Raw genomic sequence first — 22,438 nt, forward strand, 5'->3', positions numbered from 1 at the left:
TTCTTATCGCTTCATTAGATTAATTGGTATGTTTGGCAAAAAACAAGTCTAAAATACTATGTCACGCGTGTGTTAGACGAAAACAGAAAATCACGGTATCGAATCCCCTTAAGGACGTGCGCGTCCAAAATCCGAATGTTTAAAGACACTGCTAGATGCACGTGTCGAATGATTTAATACGATAATATCGCGATCAGAGTTTTCATTTTTATGAGGCCGAGGACGTTACATGCCTGGACAAGTCTTGGAAACAAATTCCATTTTTAACACTATCGATATGCAAGCATAAAAACCTACACCGTATTTGGATAGAGCTACAATATTTTTAACCGATTTTTACTTTTAATATTCGACGAGGGCAAGTTTGAAATTGTTGACCATAATAATATTATTCTTGTTATAAAAAAGAAATTACATGTGTGCTGATACTTTGTAAGTATTAAAACAACATAATTGCAGAGCTTATTAACGAATCCTGAATCCTGAGATCCTTACGGTCCATGTTTTTATGATTTTTATTTTTCCAGAAAATATTATTCGGAATAATTAACGGGTAATATTGACACGGATAATTTATTCTCACAGTACCCAAGTATAATAATGACCATCGTGGTTTGCCTCAATGTACCTATGTCTATCTACAATATAGTGTCATCGTGGTGTGCGATGGCGCCGGGAAAACGATTAACCGATTGCAGTACCGATTGCGATAGAACTACACCTACCATCTTTATCATATATCATTATGTAATTTTATCATCGTAGCATAGAAAACACAACTATTTTAAATCATCCGTTTTCTTTAAATTTGACGTATCGACTGTACCTATTATTAATCAACCTTTCGTTACGCTGACGCGATCGGTATTCGTATTATATACCCGGTAGTTGATATTATGTATACTCGAGATATAAACGGGACGTCATTATTGTTGTTGTTGTTGTTATTTTAATTTGCTTTTTGTATAATAATATAATGTGTTGTATTGTTTTTGACCCCATAGTAATAGTTATAAATTATAATATGGCTTGCGAAAATTTGCTTTTTTGATAGTGTATTAAATGTCGTTAAGAGGACGTAACATATTTTAATTTTAACGCGAGTTATGAGTATTTTAAGATGTATAACAAATTTACAATTTTAAAGTACTCATAACTAGCGTCAAAATTAAAATATGCTAAAAAGCATATGAGGTTACCTAGATAATAATCTTATCTTTAGATTTTATAAGAGGTCATTTCACTCTAATTTTTAAATTAACAGAGCTACACGTGTTCTGCTGACCGTAAAATTTGCCATGTTACGCACTTGTAAGATGGAAACAACACTTGCGGGTATCACGTCCTCTTAACTAATATCATTAAAATCAGTAATATTACTGAAATGATTAACAATATTATTATTATTAATACTGGCGATCGCATCTCCGCCGCATTGAAACGTAGGTCTATAAGTCTAATATAGTGTATTCGTGTATTATATTGACACCTGTTATAGGAAATTGCATGTGTGTGCATGCAATATATATTATTTATATATTTATTTATGGTATTTATGAGCAAGCCCTTTGGATAAAATACTGTGGTATTATAATATTATATTATCTTACTTACTAATAATCACATAACTAATTAAATAAAGATAAACAAGTTGTGTGTATAGATACCTCATATACCTATATATTTAAAACGAGAAAGAAGGATCCACGTTAGTTAGAGACGCATCAAACAACGTAAAGATTCAATGAACATAATATTATAGTTGTTTAAGCATGTCGGATTGAAGAAAGGTATATATGATTGAGATGAACGATTAGGGACTTTAAAATTAATTCGTGATAATAGGTTTGAAGAGTCAATAAATCCATTAATAAGACTAATGACAAATTTTAATATTCCATTATGATTTCGATCAACAAGGGGAGATATTCTTAACTGGCAAGCTACTGGTCGGTAAACAATATTGCCGTAGAGCTTAGTGTTGCAAGGCATTACACGTTACTGGTCTGAAGATCGATTTCATAACATTTTAGAAATGATTTGTTTGAGCGTGTATTATAATATACATTAATGTACTATACTATTAAATTGTATGTATAGGTATGTAATTAAACTCAACACTGTTTTATTTTATACTGCGGCGTAAGTGTAACACGGCCGTTCGCTTTTAATAGTTATATTATCATAATTTTAAAGATAACACTTTTGTAAAGAGTTAATTGCGTTAATTGTTTTTTTTCGGAAAACGATTACGGAGTTGCACATCAATTACAGTTTAATTACAGGTTTTTTAAATTATTTCAATATTAATATAGGCTTATTGAGAAAATGAATGTTTATTGTTAACCAAAATAAATGATTCACCTTATTGTTTATGTATATATTTTTTCGTATTTCGTTTGACTTTTATAATAGAGATAATCTATTTAGAATACCACATACGATCGTCTTAGCTTCCCTAGGCATAGTAATTATGTCCACCACAAATCTCTACCCGTGTTGAATAGTGTTGCCGGCTATATGGTTGGCACAGAACTTCTCGTATAACGCAATGCATGATTTTTGGTTGATAGAGTGATATTAATGTACAATAATATTATATAATTTTGCATGCGATAATCATTCATAATGTGGCAAGATTTTCAATGATGTTTTCATTATTGCTGTTATATTATTATAGCCATTGGACTCAGACAACACAGTGGGCACCGGCATTGTAAAGAGGACAGCGAGGGAAGTTTCGACGAACGAGCCGAGCTCAACGAAAAAACGGTCACCGCTCACAGACACTGGTAAAATATGACGGAATTAAGTATAATATTACAAACTAAAATATTATATTATAATGTTGATAATTTATTTTTTTTTTATTATTTATTTCAATAATTAATTAGGTGAATGGTAATTAGTATATTATTTTTTGACTATTTATTTTTATGTGTGAACATTAATATTGTAATAAAGTTAATTTATGTATGATATCCTTTTTTTTCTTTCATTTATTTTTTAAATTGCACGTGGAATAAGGGCTACATTCTCGTTAGTTTGGTAATACTCTGTACCGCATATTCTAATACTTCATTGTAATATTATAATTTAATGTATACTGAAGAGACCGATAACATTTATTGTTCTTCTTTGGAGTACGTACCTTTACATTGTTGTTGTTGTTATTATTATTATTATTATTATTATTTATATCAACGTTTTATTGTAATACTTACAATAAATTGAAATATCTTATTTGATACCTAAACATAAAACGCAGATTAAAATATTTTCTTTTCGTATCGTTTTCATCGATAACCAAATGGGTACGATCATAGTCGTGCTTCAATGGCTGCAACTTGTTCTGATACATTATATTATTAGGTATAGTAATAATAATATTAATAACAATAATAATAATTATTATATGAGACGACACGGGTCGGAATTAAACCGTTGAAATCAAATCGTTTTGAACGGCACTATTATTTAGAAGGCCAAATTGAATTCGGTCCGATTGAAAACTCTTCGGCCCACATTCATTTTGGTTTGCCAACGACCTTTAATCAGTTGGTGAACCGATATAGCTTAACACGATCTTAGATGTACATATTATAGCAAATTAGAAATTATATTATATCATGTTCAAGAGTAACTGCGGGCATGATATTAAGTTCGATTTTCTTGCAAATTTAGTGACACACTGACACCGACTGCTGTAATCAGCCGGACGTTATTCAAAGCGTCAATGGTATATCGAATACAACGTGTGCACGCTATATAACTGCAGGAAAATCGAATTTAATTAAAGATCCAACGTAGTGGATGGTGCTGGCAATAAGTTAATGAAAGAAAAAACGTCTATTATTGTACTCCCACACAAAGCCACATTTAATATTATAATATATTAGTATTAATAGTATTAGTAAACCAAAAACTTACATTTGTGATTATCATTAGGTAGCTCGAAAACGATTTGTGTATAATATAACACGAGTATTGTATAATCGTTGTACATATGTAATTTCAGATTATATATTAAATAGGTTTAGGTACATTATACTGTTTATTTTACATATTCGTTATATTTTAATCTTCTAACTAGAAAAAACTGCTTAAATATTAATAATATTATATATTTTAATAATAATAGTACCTATGTATAAAGTTCCTGAAATAATAATATATTTTTATCAGGATAATGTACAATAACACGCGGTGTATGTATGATACAATCGACCGTCGGTAACTCGAACAGTCCTAGTAGAGGGTGGCTCATAAACGTCGTACACGACGGTTTTAATGGGATTGTCAATATCGTTATTATTCCAATAATATTATTATCTTCGTTCGATTTACCGATGGTCGGCTGTACGCAACCACGACCGTCAGCTGCTTCGTCGTGTCGTTCAATCGAACTGATAATGATAATATTATGACGTCCAAGGGCGCTTGCGGGCGTAAGTCACAAGTGCAGCAGGTGGTCGGAACAATTTATTCGGTAGAAACGTGGATTGCCATCGTCGCCCAAAATAGGGTGGGCTGGTAGATCATCCCCCTCCCACTACATTAACTGCAGGCGCCTTTGGCAACATCAATATATTATAATAATTAATAATTAATACATGATATAATATTGTATCGTCGCTCTGTATTTGATCTGTGCGCACAATACATGTAAGGCTGCGCAGTGTTGGTTTACAATACCGACACCGAAGACCATAAGTACCGTACTTAAAACATCAACCACGGTTGCACACGAAACACGCTCACGTTGTGAGTATTTTATGTATAGCACGCTTATTATTATTATTATCATCACCTAGTGGATACTATATGTCTATATATATTGTATACATATAATATTGTCCGTATCGCGTTATACCTTTACACCCACCCACAAACACTTAATTGGAACTACAGTAATTCCGTTACATGCCCTCGCCGATTGTCCTGGGAGTGCTTTCGTAGAAAGAGTAAAACAAAAGAATTACCAAAGGTACGGAGGCGGTGGCGTATTTAAACGGTCTGTGTCGATATAAATAGTATATTTATTAAATATATATATATATATATATATATTATATATGTAATATATGGTATAATAATATGTGTGCTTAAAGGTGCGTGGTCTCGATTATTGACGGTCACACTGGATATTTCTATATCCCTTCTGTGTCCGCAGAAAGAAAAATAATAATATAACGGGCTGGTATGGTGTTGTGTTTTAGATAACGACGTGTCGTCTGACAACGCTTTGTCGTCGAACTCCGGCGACGACGCCCAAGCCGAGGCGGTTGCGGACGAAGACCCCAGGAACAAACGGTTCTTATTCAACCTGCGAGGAGGAGCCGGCGGTGGATCCGGCAACTTTTTATTCGACCTGATCCGAGTGAGTGTAATTATATATATACATATACACGTCGTTATTTTTTATCATAATATGACGTGTGTACGTTGGCTACTTTTTCTCTTTTCCGATTTTGTTACGGAACTGCAACAACACGACCAACTGTTATATATTATAATATTATCTAATATACGATCCAAAACGAAAAAATGCTTATTACCTATTTATGTATAATATGACACTGTATTCACATACCTACTACTTGCGTCCCGAATTGATAAGAGCAGACAACTATTGTGTCTGATCAGTGTCCAGATTGAACTTACGTGTTTATTTTAAACACGATAAAATTGCGTTCAGGTAGATCATAATATTGATTTTTTTTTTATTCCTTGTTCATTTTAAGGGTAATGGGGCATTAACGAGTTAATAAGTCTTAATTAAATTGAACGCACTAACTAAACGTTTAAAAAATAATAACAGATAATACTCTCGGAATTGAAAAAAATTAGGGTCCAAAAAACTAAAATTTAAGAGTAAATACCTATAGAGGTACCTATGCCATTAACGACTAAGTGAATTATTATTATTTTTTATTATTATAAATGTATTATTAAAAACTTAAAATTTTTTTCAAATAAAAATAATTATTTAATTAATCAAATGTATATTAATTTATACATTACTTATATTTCATAAAAAAGTAGAGAAGCTCCGCCCACCTGTCACAATATTGGGGATTCTTATCAATATGTTTTTGGGACGCAGTAGTAACACTCAGGCACGCAGTATAATAATATAATACTGTACAACACAATATTCTAAGCTTTTAAACACTCAACACCACGATCTCTGCCATAACGTCCTAAAATCACATAATTCTAATTCATCCGCACACATGTATAATATTATATATTATAAAAATACGCACGAATGTAGAATCTTATGCGGTCCTGAAACACCAAAACTGCAATATCAAATATATAATATGATACGTTTACGATTACCGTACATATTTTACAAGCTTACAACTCGTCCGTTGCCATAGGTACCTACCTACTGAACGTCATACGAAACGACGTACCGATTGGTTTACTATCTCACATTTTAAGATAATATTTATTTACTATGAACGCACCACTACTGTAAAGTACAAACTTTCCGAATGAACATTAACAATAACGCAATATTAACCTCGTTCATTAATATTATCAATGAATCTCCGAGGCCACGGTTACGGTAACGTTTCGCTGCAAACTTTATATTATCTAATGCATCTACTGTAGTTTTACGAGGTACAATTCTGTAGTTTCCACATGTTGATTGTGCGGGTAACAATTAATAAACAGATACTGTAATATTTCCAATTAATCACAGTGATAAAAATGACGGTGGGTCAACTGCTAATGAAATAAGTGCCCGCTCAGTATTACCATGTATTTTCAATAATATTATCATAAGAACGAAGAACATTCACCGGCCATCTAACAAGGCCAATATTCCAACGAATTCTTAAGAAAACCGAACGCCCACTTTGCAATAATAGGATATCGTGTTTCATTTGTTAAAAAAAACCTACCTATAAGACAACTTTTACTTGAAACCTGTCAATTGCATTACCTACAATATATAAGCTTGAAACGGTTTTACGGTCGAGTTATACAAGGTTGGGCATTAACGAGTTAAAAAGTTAAAGTTAAGTTAAAACGTTAAGTTACTTAACGAGTTACTTTTTTTTAAAGAAACTTCTAACTTAACTCGTTAATTTATTTTGTATCACGTTAAATTATATACATTTATAATTAATTTGATTATTAATACTTAGTTCATAGTTGGTAATAACAAAGTAAAATTTAAAAGTTTTACCATCACTTTGGAAAACTTTTAGGTAAAAAAATAAAATATACAAATAATTTAATTATTTTGTCGGATTTCATAATTTATAAGTACTTACAACAAAATACATTTTTTTAAGATATAAAGACCTACATTATAATATTATGTTATTTGTAAATCTTTAACATGAGGTGTAAATGGTGTAATTATAAGTTTTATATGAAAAAAAAAGTTACTTATTTTTAACTAAGTTAAGTTACTTATTTTTTCCAACTAACTTGTAACTTTAACAAGTTAAATAAAAAAGGAAAGTAACTTTTAATTTTAAACTTAACTTACATTTTTCCAAATTAACTTAACTTAACGAGTTAAAAAAAATAGTTAACTTGCCCAGCCTTGGAGTTATACAATGAACCATAGGTACGTTTTGTTGGAATTCTATCACATTAAGTAAGTCGCAGCTGAAGTACGAAAACTAGTAAAATGTAGAGCGAATTTGGATAAAAAAACGGCAAGTGTTAGGTGTACCTAATGAATCAAATTGTTTAGATTTGATTTTCCAACTGAGAAACTATAGGTACTGGATTAACATACGCTTTTTATTGATTGCGGAGACATGGAAAAGATGTATGATAAATTGGAAAATGAAGAATTTCAAACACCACAAAAAAATTTAAAAATTATATTCTTTGATTATAATTCTGTGCACTAACATAAATTATGTAGCACCTAAATATTAGATTATGATAATATGTTAAACCATTATAAGACAGTTTACTATCGTTGTACAACTTTCATGTATATAATATATTATAATATTTTTTGTATAGAATGATATTAATAATAATAAATTGTTCATCCCAGATTAAACGAGAAAACAATGGAAGTGTTTAGATTAATATAATTAATTTTTTTAATTATTATTATCATTAATCCAATTGAATTCTGTCTATACAAAATATTATGTACTATTAATAAATGTATATAAGTAGTATACTATATACTTTCAAATAACAGTTCCAATACAAAATTTATTTATTGACGTGAGCAGAGATCAAACATTTAAATATCTGAACTTATTATAAATTGTTATGCATGTCAAACTAATGTTATAACGTTAATTATTCTGAAGATCTTTCAAAACAAATGAAATAATTCAAAATTTCAAACATGTATTAATTTGAACATAAAATATTGTAGTGCCAAAGTAACAGTGTAATATCATGAAATTACGAAAATGCAGTAATTCAATATATTTCGTCTCGTGTATGAGTGAAAGGCGTAAAATAAATAATTATTAAAAATGTTAAACTAATTAAATGATAAGACTCAAAAAATGTTGACCTATATTTCACAAATAATGAGTGCAGTAATCGGAGTTGATAAATAATAAAATATGATGTATCACTAAACGATCATTCTCAATCACCCCATATTATAGCACCAGTATAGGTATAGGTACCCATATTAATGTATTACGACCGCGAGATATAATAAAGTTATCGTTCTGGTCATCGTGGTCAGCTCCTGGGGGAGGTGTACATAATTATGTAATATAGTTTTTTGTACCATAATGATTTAGTTTGCTCTCGTCGAATGAAATGTTATCCTAACCCTTTGTCGACCTTGTTACCTATTAAATTAATTAGCGTTTTTTATGTGCTCACATAATTTAACAAAAGTTGTTTGTACTGTCGCTGATCTAAACTAAATTAAGTAAATCGTGTCACACGTTTAATTATAAAAAAAAAATAAGTCAATGCGCTTGTTTTTTTTTTCAAGTACCAACTATATTGAATAGTTTGCTTTAATAAGTGTTTTACATACAATGTTTAAAAATTAATTCTTATACAACGCGGTCAACAAAGGGTTTTTTTCTTAAGAAAAAAGAAAAGGTCTTAAAAAAATATGGTTTGAGGCAAAAAAAGATTTTTTGGTTTTCAATAGAGGGGAGCGGACAGAGCAGCTAGGGCTGCCGGTGGTTTCTACAGAGTGGTCGCAGGCACCGACCCAAACACATTAACACTCGCACAGCCTCTTCAATATCCATCGGTAAATAACTTAATTCCTAGTCAAACATTTTTTTTAGATTTTTTAAACATGTAGCTCCCGAAATTTAAAAAAAATTCATTTTAAAAATCAAGGATGACACTATATTGTGCGCACTATCACTCCGTCCCAATAATAATATACGATGTAGGTAATAAAATACGATTTATCACGCTAAAAATTGATTAGGTACAACACTTGTTGTTATAATACCATAATGTACCGCGGTAAATATAAGATATAAATAATCATTTAAACATTATAAATTATCGTTTTGTTGAAAATTATAAACTCGTTGGGTGTATGATGGAAGTCAAGTGATCACTTCTACTTTCACTAACCACTATTATGTAATAACCCAGTGCAATTCATGACATAAACTGTCATCGTTCGTTAGTGCGTCTAAAAAACAAGCACTTGCCAATATCAAAACTTGTATTCATGTATATTATTATAATGCATCACCTACATCGGCTACATCTGGATTATGTTAAACAACAATTAAACAATATTTACTACTTGTAACACTATCGATATCAATTTTACGAAACTACAGTGTACGATTCCGTCTATTTTTATGAATGGCAATATCAATGCACATAACTGGTTTTTTTTAAAAGTGGATGTAAAATATATACATACCTAACAATAATTTCGACAGGGAAAAAATAATTTGTTTTTCAAATATATTGTCCAGTAAAACGGAGTGGACTTTTCCCCTTAATACCTGATAAAATCAATATACTTCCCATAATATAATATTTAATTTCTCTACAACCATACAAATAAATAAACATTTAAATCTGTATAATATACTTGAGCTGTTTATTTATTTTTTTTTACATGAGCTATATATCACATATATATCATATAAAAAAAACTAGTGGGTACATGGTATATCTACACATTTATATCGTAAGTTGTATAAACATCAAAAATTATACAACGTGTTATAATAATAGAATTTAGAACTATATTGAATTAAAATGTTTTCAGAAAATTATTTTGACATAATATTAAAAATTAAAAATATACCTACTAGCCATCGCACGAACGCTCTCAACTCTGATTTGCCTATATTGTAATCATATTATACACACAATTAATGATTTATATTTCACATGTATGTAACTAAATTCCATACATACCATAAATATATATTATATTATACTCAGTTTATGAAATAATTTAAGCCTGTTTAAAATATATGATTTTACAACCATATTCGTATAACATGATGTACTTATAAACAACATATTATAAGGTCATGAATGTTGCTCAACTTGTTTAAACTTGAAAGATATGGCTTAATTATCATTGATTATTAAATACATGTGTTGAACATTCATACGTATCATGTCCCGAGTCTTGTTCATTGATAATAATAAATAACGATTGTATACCATTCCTAGTTTTTTTAAATGTTTTTATAATATTACCACATACGCCGTGTACAATTTATTCGAATATATTACACAATTAATATTATACAAATATGAAATATATTATTATAGATCTGTAAGAGTTGAGGGTGGTCTATCAGCCAATAATATAGATACCTATATTATAATAGATATTATGTTATAATATTGAATTGTCGATGTTTTTAATTGATTACAACACACAACGCCCGCTCTACCCTACCGTATAGTGTACCAACACCAATCTCGACCAAAATCATCAACACAGAAATAAAATAATTTCATAGAAAAAAACAAAAACAAAACACAATAACCAAAACAAATTGTACGCTTTATTAATAATTATTATTGTGTATAGCAATGTATATTATTATATTATAATCACCAAGAAATGCCAACTATGATCCTTTTTATGTGTGTTTTGGTCCCACGACAGTTGGTGGCTGGAAGTGGGGCAAACCAAGACAGAGATGAGTCGGCTGACTCAGTGCCGGCTGAAGCAGGAGAAGCCCAAGAGGTGCACGCGGACGTGAATGCCAAGGAAGACGGATACAGCGTCGGCGTACCCGGACCACTGACAAGAATATTCGTAATCGCCAACAGGGGAGTTGCCAATTTGGTTCAAGACTTGATACTGGTAAGTTATGAAGTTTAGAGTTAATTAAAAAGCCTCATCCGCGAATTCGTGTGATAATAGTATACAAATTGCATACAATGTGATTCTTCGTCACAACATACCATTTTAAAAAAATGGAATTTTTTGCTATCGTAATAAGCTTTTATTTCATACACTCCGGGAATTTCGATTTATTATAAAATAGAATGCCAGAATAACCAAATTTTAAACCCGAAGTTCATTTGTCATACTTTTAAGTATTTAAAGTTTGGATAGATGAAACATGTTAGTACCAGTCCTATCCGTGTGTAGCACAGCTACGCTATACTTCAAGTCCTCTCATCTAAAAATATGTAAACACTTACAAAACTCATAAATAATCTAGGACTCGTGCGGTATTTGATTATCATGCACCAAAATTCTCAAAAGGTTACCAAGTGTAAACCAATAGGAAAACTAGTTAAATTCGATTTTTCACAAAACGTATAATTCTGCATCGCATTTACCTCTAGAATATAAAATGTTCGACAATATTTATTATATGTTCGGTGGCATAATATAATATAATACTGCCTATAAGACGCGTGCAGCTTGCCGAACATATTTTATTATATTATATTCGAAAGTACTTAAAAGTATATATTACGAAAAGCCGACGCAGTCGAAATATTATGACGAAACTCGAATAATAGTAAAAATAATATTTATAAAAAATGTCCGCCCACAAAACAGGTGACGAGGTAATATGTTTATTATTATGTGACCGCGTTACATAAATATCTATTAACAAACGTCGTTGTGTGTTTTTTTCTTTTCAGAGATTGGCCCAGACTACCGAACGAATAGTGAACTTCAAAGCCAGATTAATTACATCCCTCATCTAAGCAAATATTCAAGTTTGTGTAGTAAAATGTTATTTATTACCTGCAAGCGGCGTATTTTAGTCATGACTTATGAGATTAAATCTTAGCTTAACGTTCGTTTGCACAACCATAAACCTACGTCGAGTTTTTTTTTATAATTGACACGATTTTCTTGAACTATGTGTATAATTATTTCCAATTTGTGTTTTATGCATCAATCACGTCGCGACGCGCACACTCACGCACACACACTCATATACACATACACATTCAAATATATTACAACCAAATCAAAATTTACTGAAATAGCCAACAGATTTTATTATTATTATTTTTTTTTCGAAACGTTATGTCAACACGAATTAAACATTATATTATGTCGATAACAATGTTCGTATCCCCGCACAGTCCACAACTGATTTTAATATTCTAACTTTTGCAAAATAAGTGCCAAAATACAAAATATAATTTTAATACCATCAGACCATAACGATACGTCGTCATCCGCGATCACCAATTTTAATTAACTATACCTACGTCATGTACTAATATCAATATTCGTGTTCTTAATGATTTAATCAGCATGTCATATATGTACCTACTGCTGGTGGTTATCGACATTAAAACACTGATTTCAGACTATTGTAGTAATTTAATTAATCAATTAAAAATTATAATCAAAATTATGTAGGTACTCCATTTATAATTATAATTAGTAGTAGGTATATAAAACTGTAAAAACATTATCATATAAATACTTATTCTCCATGTAGTATATTATTTTTATTTATTAGACCCATGAAATACCTATGTGAAAACTTGTCCACTGTATAAAACAATATTGGTATAATTTTTTTTTTACATATTATGTAGGGTTTAGGTAGTTTTTTCTTGTATTTGTAAGTTACAAACAAAATAAATAATTGCTCAACAATTTTGTTTATGTATAATATATTATTACATAACGCATAATATGTTATAATAATACGTAAGGGTATCATCTTATTTTAATTATAAACACATTTCATCCATGTTAGTATAATTTACCCATATACTCATTACTCATATTATAATATTGTATATAAATAATATACTATGTCCTTCGATTCTCTTCATAAAAATATGTTCTCCTATATAAGTAATATCGTATATACAGTCTACTGCGCCATATTGTAGACCATATATTATTATACTTATACCTAACACATTATATTATATATATTATCATGATGTATAGATAGTTGTCCAATATCTGTAATATTTAATGTAGTACACTCGGGACCTACGTCACAATAATAAAATGTACCTAACGTGCTCATAGAACGAAAAACGTAACGCATCAATCTAAATCTATTCTAAATGTACATAGGTCATTTCTTCTTTCATTTATTTATTTTCATAATTTTTATATTATTATCTTTTTCTTTCATAAATATCGTAATCATACTTAAAACATGTGATAGTACGTAATCATGGCTATGCGGTTGATAATTATTATACCTACCTACCATATATTATATCTATATAATAGTTAATAGGTATCATGCATATATGAAATTTTCCACCTATTGTTGAACCATTGGTACAATATAACAATAACATCAATAATAATAATAAAAACAATAACATAATATTGCATAATATTATTATCATCAGCTGTCGATAGTAATAATATATGTAAGGTACAGTCATGGTCTTTTCTACCAAAATAAACAGCTACCAGGTTTACGCATTATGGCACGTTTCCACCAAAAACAATAGAGGTTCGATTCCCGTTTCCGCCAAAATATCAATTTTTGTAAATACATTTCTGCTAATATTGTTTGTTAACTATGTAGATAGTAGTGCAACAATTTAACGGTAGAAAAATGATTGCATATAATAATTGAAAAATCTAATAATATCATAGTTAAGTAGGTAGGTACTTACATATTAGATAGGTTCAAATGTTCAATATATAGTAAAATTTCACAACAATATAAATTATTCTAGTAAATTATCATATTTCTTAAAAAAATACAATCACATATCAATCATATTTTATATTTTAAAAAGTAATTATAAAGAATTAAGAAATTGTTTACCAAAGGGTAACCTATACTAGTTTCATTTGACTCATGTATTTTAAATTGCATTTTATGTCTTGTTAGGTACTTAATATAATATATTATAACCTACATAAAAATGGTTTTCAAATTATTTTTGGCAGAAACGGGTATTTCCCGGTAATACAATGACACGTCTCCGACTCTTGGTTCGTCTAGAATCTATATTATAAATTTTATAGCCAGGAATATTATTAACAACAATAACAATAATATAAACATTATTGCAATCGTCGATCGATCAGACGACAATCTGTTAAAAACATCAGACACATAACGAACTGAAGTCGAGTACTTACTAACTTTATTTTACCCGTCTATTGCGTTAAAATCAAAATAATTATCGGACGTCCGCGTATAAGGACGATGGACTTTTGTTTTTTGCACTTTTTCGTGGACGTGCAGGTGACCAGTGACGTATGGTCCACGGGTGGTGGTTTGGGGGGCTCAAGCTACTGCTTTTCATTGAGTTTGTTTTTTAAACATCTTCACAGCTCTAATACACATATTCATACATTACCTAAATTAGTTTAACTATAAGTTTCATATTAAGTAGTCTTCACCTGTCATATCCATTTCCTGCAGTACAATATAATAATATTGTATTGATTTTTAAAATATATTGTCATTAATATGCCGGTTAATAACACGTTCATTTCCGTCGATTTAGCTCAGTGCCATGAAATTATACCGAAAATTCTTATTTTTTTATTTGCGTTTGATCCTCGGATATTATATATTATAATAATGAGACGGATACATAATGACATCTTACCTACTTAGATACAATTATAATGTATGTTGTGTGCGTATGTATTATATAATATTATAATACTGCTGGTTCAGTCGTATTTAAATTTCCGGATATTATAATATTATGTAGGTATATTATTGTATTTCACTTAATAATTAAGCTATAAATCTGTATGTTATTAAATCATGATCATTATATTAATATTATTATTATTTTATGTGTGTATTAATTGTGTAAAGTCGTTAGTTGTTAAGTTAATAATAATGATGATATAATATTAATTGATTTTGTATAGTTTTAATGATAATGTAGACAAGATTGAAATATATAGTGATTTTAAATTAAATATATTATATTATAATATTCAAAGACAATTGTTTACTATATTAGACTAGTTAATTTATCTAGTATCTGTTATGCCTGCAGTGGTGTGGTTGTAGGGGAGGTCAAGAGGGTTTAACGACCTCCACCCCTGAACCAAAAAAAAAGTATTCATTGATTAATTGTGAAATAACATAATCTTATAAATGACCTAGTTAAAAATATATACTGGTAAAATGATCATTTATTTTTTTTAATTGTTATGGTCTCAAATTGTTGATATTTTTTTCAAATAAACATGTGTAAGAAACATTTCGAATCACATAGGCGCCAAGTTTTGAAAAATATAATGGGTATAAACAGAGATTTTTAATTTTAGTAAATGATTTTTCGTTGTACTATTTTTTTTATAACGGAAATTTTACTGCTACGTATAGCTAGCTATGTATCTCCATTGATTTATTTTTCCTTTTCAGGGATATTTAAACGATTTAAATCATCTCAAACAAAAATTATTGTTATTAATTTTAAAAATATTCTAAAAATAAATAATATTAGAAATTTTTACCAGACTTTTAATGAAAATATTATATAGGTACAATATTATGTCAATTAATAAGAAAGTAAATCATTAATTTGAACACATAATAATGTAAACCCTGAAGTAAATTATGAAATTAAAACTACCAACTTAGATAGATATGTATGTTTACTTTGCGGTTCCTAGCAACTGAACTGCATGCAGTCGTCCACCATAAAGATATTATACAATAATATTTGGATTCTCTCGGCGGTTACAGATCTGCATCCATCCACAGTATTAACTTCAATATTTTTTTGAGCTGGATACAAGATAAAATGTTTCTGATCGGTTTTTCGTAAAGTTTTTGTTGTCATGGACCATGGTTATTTATAAACAAATTACAAAAATAGATTTTCCTTTTAGAGGATTATATCGAGTAGCATGCTATGGTCATAATAGTAACTCAATGTTCAACCCATGAGTGCAGCGTATACATCTCACTTTGTGTATCGGTGCATCTGTAGGTACACATAGATAAGACGAGGCAACAGGTCTACGCAGTGCTTTAATTTGGAAAAAAATGTATACGGATGCTACAAAAGTGAACAAAAATGTGCGTATCCGAGTATTTAAATGTCTTATTGATTAGGAAATAGTTGGAAGAAATACACATAAATATATTTTTAATTTAGGAGGTACTCCGTCCGCCTACAATTCAAGCACTAGGCCTACGAGTCAGTGGTGTGCCTTAGAATAATCTATGATAGAGAATATTATAAGTAATTGTACATTTTAGCGAATCGTAGGTGCAGAACCAGTCACCAGACACAAATATCGGATCATTAGAGTATAAATTATTAGTATATTTTATAAGCATAGACCAAGGTAATATAAGTTATAAGTAAGTATATCATAAATTTTAGTAATAATTCAGTACTATATTATTATTACTTATAACAATTAATTCATTACATAATAACATTTGATACATTGTATGTTATTTTATGAATATTTTATTTAAAAATGTTTTTTATTTTACACACATTAGAAAACTTGAGTATTATTTTATTAAATACATTTTGTTGATAGTAAGTTGAAAACTGCAAAGATTTTTAACACAGTAAATAGTTATTTAGGTTGTTTGACTAAATATAAAATATAAGTATAAAATTATATATCCTATATGACAATAATTAATAAATATTTTATTTTCTATAACCATGACAAAAATATACAATAAAAAAAATAATTGTGGTTCGTGAGCCAATCTATATTTAATGGTTGTGTGTTGAAACGTAAAAAGTAAGTAATAAAATATTTATAAATATTTATTAACTATTATAAAGTTAATTCTGTACAACGTTACCAGAGAAAAATTAAACAATGTCAGTTGAAATCTACCGAAAACCAGAGTTACCTTGTCTTAAACTCTGTTAAATGTTAACTTCAAGTATTTAAATACAATTATTTTGGTGATTTTGACCATGTATAAAAAGGCGGTCTGAAATCATAATAACTATATTATTTGCTATAACGAGTGGAAACCCTATACAAACAAACAAATATTCGATTTACATGAGCTAACAAATCCCCGTGAGCCCTTCTTTATGATAAAAAATTTAAAAATTGGCTTCGAGGTACACATCATCTGGTCCTCGCGTACCCCTATAGAATTGCCTATGTACCTAATTTCACAGCCGTGAGTGTAGTACTTACATACACACAAATATCGTTTTTTATTAATAATGATATTATTTATTTATTTCCAACTACCAACAATTTATATAACAGACTTACAGTACAATTACAGTAATAATTGTTAAAATAGTAGTTAGTCACCTCAAAAGTAATGACTGTGTGGAAGTGAAAATTCAATATAAGAAAATAGGTCGACATAATTATAAGCTATAAATATGTAAATTAATTATTTATACAAAAACAACTATAGTTATTAATAACTAATATATAATAATAGGTATTAGTTATGACAATATTGTGAAAGGTGAATTAATATACGTGATATAAGATTTATAATAATCGTAGCATTTGTAAGCTATTAGTTATTAAATCATAATGTGTAAACAATAATGCATAATATACCCGTCAAGTGTTGTCCTAAATTACATTAGGTACCTACAGCACTATAATAATAATGGCAGAAACAATTTTTTTTAATTATTGATATACTAAAAATTATGGTGATTAATTTAAAATTGAATACAGAAATTTACGAATAGGTATGTACCTATATAAAATAATATGGTCCTGAGTATGCTTATAACGGGCATTATATGGATGATTTGGTGGCTTAGTGTAATTATATTAATTATGTTTAGACATACAACTAATACAAACATGAAATAAGTTAAGTGATATAATGTTAAATATTTCTATATTAATATAAACAATATATATACATGGGTACATTCTATAATATATCAGTCTGTGCAATAAATATACACGTTAAGGTACGTTTTTGTCTGCTGTGTCAAGCAGTCTAGTCTGACACTATGTTTTATAGACACCACGCCAAGAAGCTTTGAAGAAATACATTGATACGGTTTGAAGCAGCTGCTGGTAACTGATAAATGATTACACTCAAATTTACTGATATAGAAACCACATTTTATACATGCATCGGAAGTGATGGTTTGGGTACTTGGCCTATACACTGAGAAATATGTGTTTTAAAATTAATTGACACAAAGAAAACAATTGTTTTTAGATTGCTGAGTCAAAACATAGTAATCTGTATTTATAATTAATAGCCAAAGAGTCTGTGTATGAGAGTGTATCACTTTATTTAATTCTAATGAATTTGTAAGCTCATGAAAAACGATTATTTTATTTTTTGTATAGTTTGTCAATGGTTACAGAAAATGAAATTATTATTATAATTGGATATAACTGTTGACCTATATATTTTATATTTGGTCGATATCACCCAAATGACTGTTAAATATATTATGACGTGTAGTTAACATTTAACGGAGCTTAAGAGTTAAGACTGTGTAAATACTAAATCCACTAGCATTATTTAATTTGTCACAAGAAACGCCGTGTAGGACCAGCTAGTAATAAAAACGTAATAGAAATATCAGTACCTATCAAACACACAATATTATTATGGTACCAGATAAATAGAGCCATTACGACTTCGATGTGCCTTAATTGCCTATCTAGGACACCGTGTGATCATAATTTCATAACATACAAGACAATTTATATTACCTATTATCAATACCTATATTCTTAATGGTATATTTTAACGTATTAATATTTCAATGGGTGCTAAACTACTAAAATATTATGTTTCAATGAGTAACCATATGTTTTTCTATTATAATATATGTATGAAATGCTATAAATTAAAACAAATAACCGGAAGTAATCGATATACCTACATATATGGCGTATTTTATGCTGTGGCCTATTACTATTCGCTAAGCAACAGAACAGCATTGTTAATATTTAGAACTATATTCTTTTCTCGGCATAAGTATAACCATATTTATATATTTAATATAAAAGTTGTAAATCTTGAGTTTACCAAAATATCTTATCGTAATAAAATGAATGACCACCATTCTGAACTAATTAAAAGTGAAATATTGATGGATAAAAATGAATTACAACTTCAAAGTATTTCATCAGATAAAATGGAAAACCCAAAAACATGTTTGGAACAAAAAATGATACGGGAGAAAAACCGACACAAATTAATCTTAGCTAATATCGAAAAAGAAAGAACTAGATGTTTATTAAGAGGGTTAAAAGAAGAGTTGAAACAAGTTTTAGCCAGCAACAAGTCACTACCAGAACCATTACAATTTTCTGATGACTATTTTCAATTAGATGAACGAATCCATAATTCAATTATTAAAGAAGAGCGATCGAAAATGGATAAATTAAAGTTAACACTAGCATTTGATTATGAAAAGAGCTTAATAGGTCTTCAAAAAGTCAAAAATTATTTCATCACTAAGATTTTAACCGACAGCTTTGAAGTTAAAGCGATTTTGTATGAAATTTCGGTCAACGGATTTTTTTATATTTTATTATTTTCTATACCTATATTTTAATTTTGATATTTACAGGACAGATGTAGGAGTCAAAACAATATACCACGAATGGCAACCTAATAATATATTTATTAGTTTAATAGATGAGTTTATATCTAAGAAACATCCGAAACGACGGTAAGTAGGTAGTTAACAATATTATATTGTTATCTATTTTTTTCGGTGCATCCAAATTGTATGCCAAAAAAATTAATATAAATTGGAATATCCATACTGCATGCCGTCTCTTGGAGGGATCTATCCGAATTGCATGCCATTTCTTAGAGTATAAGATAAATAAAACAACCAAATAACTTACTATTCCACTGAAGGAACGGCTTTTGTTACAATACAATAAAATATATAAATATTGTAGGAGGTGACACTGTGAATTAATGTGAATAATAAGTATGAAAGACAACTATTGTAGTTTAGGGTAATCAAGTAATCAAGTAATCAAATGTATTTTACATTTTTACATAGTATTTCAAATAAATATAATTATTTTAAAATTTGGTGGGTTTTATTTTGACATTTCGGGCACACGATATTACAATTTATTTCAATAATATTATATGGAGGACGGAGTGGCTGAGTGGACTAAGGCGTCAGTTTTGACCCGCACCGTTGCCGGTTCGAACTCGGTCACGAGGAGCATTTTTCTTCAGGCAGTCACGGTGTCCAGAGAGAGAGGCCGCCATCCCCCACCCGGGCATGGCAGATTCCTACGGGTGCCCACTTAAAAATTCTGTCAAAACAAACACACACGTGTTCAAAACCTACAGTGCCTTCCCCACAGTTCCACAGGCTAATTAACTCAGTTTTCGAAGCCTCAATCCCCTCCCCCCAAAAAAAAAAAAATTATAAGATTATAATTTTTCATAATAATGAAATATGGCAAATATATGTATATTAGTAATAATAATACCGGAAACATAATTTTTGAATATGTTATTTTGAAAAAAAATTTTTTGTGATCTCCAAACAATTCTGAAGTTGTAATATTTTTTATCCGTAGTACACATTTAACTTTTAATTGGCTTAGATATGTGATCATCATTTTCTTTTTAATAATCAAATACAAAATAGTATTTGCTTGACCAACTAATAAATGTATACGCTGCAGCTAGGTCTATAGAGGAAATAATAGTTCCAGACTTCGCAAGGTCTTTACAATATTTGGTTAACCGTGACAGTAAAAAGAAAAAATAATCTAAACTATATTTAAATTAATTAATACTACCTATTATTGTGATTATGTAGAAGACGTGAAATGACAGTTTTAAGCAAACCTGCTCCCAATCTCGTACTTGGGATTTCTGAAACAGATATATTTCTTCGAAATGTACGAGAAAAGTATTCGTCTTTACCGAAGAAAATTCAGTTTGCCATTGATAAGTTTGCTGCAAGAAAAGATTTTGAAAATCGGCAAATTCTTAATATTCAAGAAATGCATAGAAATAAGCCAGGTGAAGATAATAATATCGAAGACGAGGCATTACTAGAAACTACTCTGGATTCTATTGGTTATTTTAACTTGAAATCGGGATCAAATTTTAAATTGACTGAAAATTCAATAATTAAAATGGAAGATACGTATGAAAATTACATTGAAGTTAAAGATAAGGTTAATTTTCCATTATTTAAAATATTTATAAATAGATTTTGATAATTTATGTTCAATTATAGATACACATTATGAAAAAAACTTTTAATGAAAAAGTGTTCGATCTCAGAACACAAAAAATAAGATTAATACATGAATACAAACAATTCAAGTTAGATATTAGTATGATACAAAAGGAGTTAAATGATCCAGAAATAATAACGCCATCAGATTTCCCTGAAGTCCTAATAGATGAATCTATTGATGTAAGAAATATACTCCATAAAGCTATAGTAAAATATTATTATTATACAACTTTTGCATTATTACTTTTCAATTTTTATAAATTCCTCTCAGCTTTAACCATGGTTAGGTTATAAAGTATAAATTCTATAGTTACCATCCATGATCCATCTAAAGTATCAACATTTATTTATATTTTATATTCTGAGTGGAACGATGAATGTATTGATTTTACAATGATGTGTGTTTTTTTATTTTTTTTATTTTTTTTTGTGTCTGTCATCACCTTTTAGGACAGTAAAAGTGCTTGGATTTTCTTCAACAGTACCTTTTCTGATAGGAAAGTGAATCTAGTTGGTACTTTGGGGGGGGGGGGGGGGGTAAAAAGTAACATTTTTTCAATAGTTTTCAAAAGCGCCGTGAAAAACAAAAGAAAAATTAAGGAAAAACGGGAACTTTTACGCAAAATCTGTTTTCGAGAACATTGATTTTGGTTTTTGGTGTAACTTTAAAACGAATGACTGTAGATACATGAAATTTTCACTGGTTGTTTATATTTCCATTTTCTATACATAATAAAATTTTCAAAATATTTTGATTTGTTTTGAGCTGTTTACGGACAATTTCAGTTTCCAATTTACTTAGTTTTTTTTCTATGAATGTCAATAAAACTTTATTTGTTGAGTAAAATACTTGAAAATT

The 22,438-nt window shown here is 29.3% G+C and overlaps 2 protein-coding genes across 4 annotated transcripts in view; both read left to right on the top strand.

Moving 5' to 3' along the window:
* The window catches only part of LOC100161055 (uncharacterized protein), a 40,308-nt gene extending 24,957 nt beyond the window's left edge, over positions 1-15,351 (top strand). The window contains exons 5-8 of one of the 3 annotated variants that reach the window (XM_016807574.2): positions 2,681-2,792; positions 5,220-5,380; positions 11,069-11,281; positions 12,079-15,351. In XM_016807574.2, coding sequence (XP_016663063.1) covers positions 2,681-2,792; positions 5,220-5,380; positions 11,069-11,281; positions 12,079-12,144 — 552 coding nt within the window. In that variant the 3' untranslated portion in view covers positions 12,145-15,351. Of the gene's footprint in view, positions 1-2,680; positions 2,980-5,219; positions 5,381-11,068; positions 11,282-12,078 lie in introns of those variants that run through there. The other 2 variants (XM_008188682.3, NM_001161998.2) reach the window with 2 other exon arrangements.
* Positions 15,352-21,585: 6,234 nt separating this feature from the next.
* LOC100575233 overlaps positions 21,586-22,438 on the top strand; it is a 3,185-nt gene continuing 2,332 nt past the window's right edge. Inside the window, exon 1 of the mRNA XM_029492840.1 lies at positions 21,586-21,759. Coding sequence (XP_029348700.1) covers positions 21,586-21,759 — 174 coding nt within the window. The remainder of the gene's footprint in view (positions 21,760-22,438) is intronic.

The sequence above is a fragment of the Acyrthosiphon pisum genome, chromosome X, assembly GCF_005508785.2.
Source record: "Acyrthosiphon pisum isolate AL4f chromosome X, pea_aphid_22Mar2018_4r6ur, whole genome shotgun sequence".
NCBI classification, from domain to species: Eukaryota; Metazoa; Arthropoda; class Insecta; order Hemiptera; family Aphididae; genus Acyrthosiphon; species Acyrthosiphon pisum.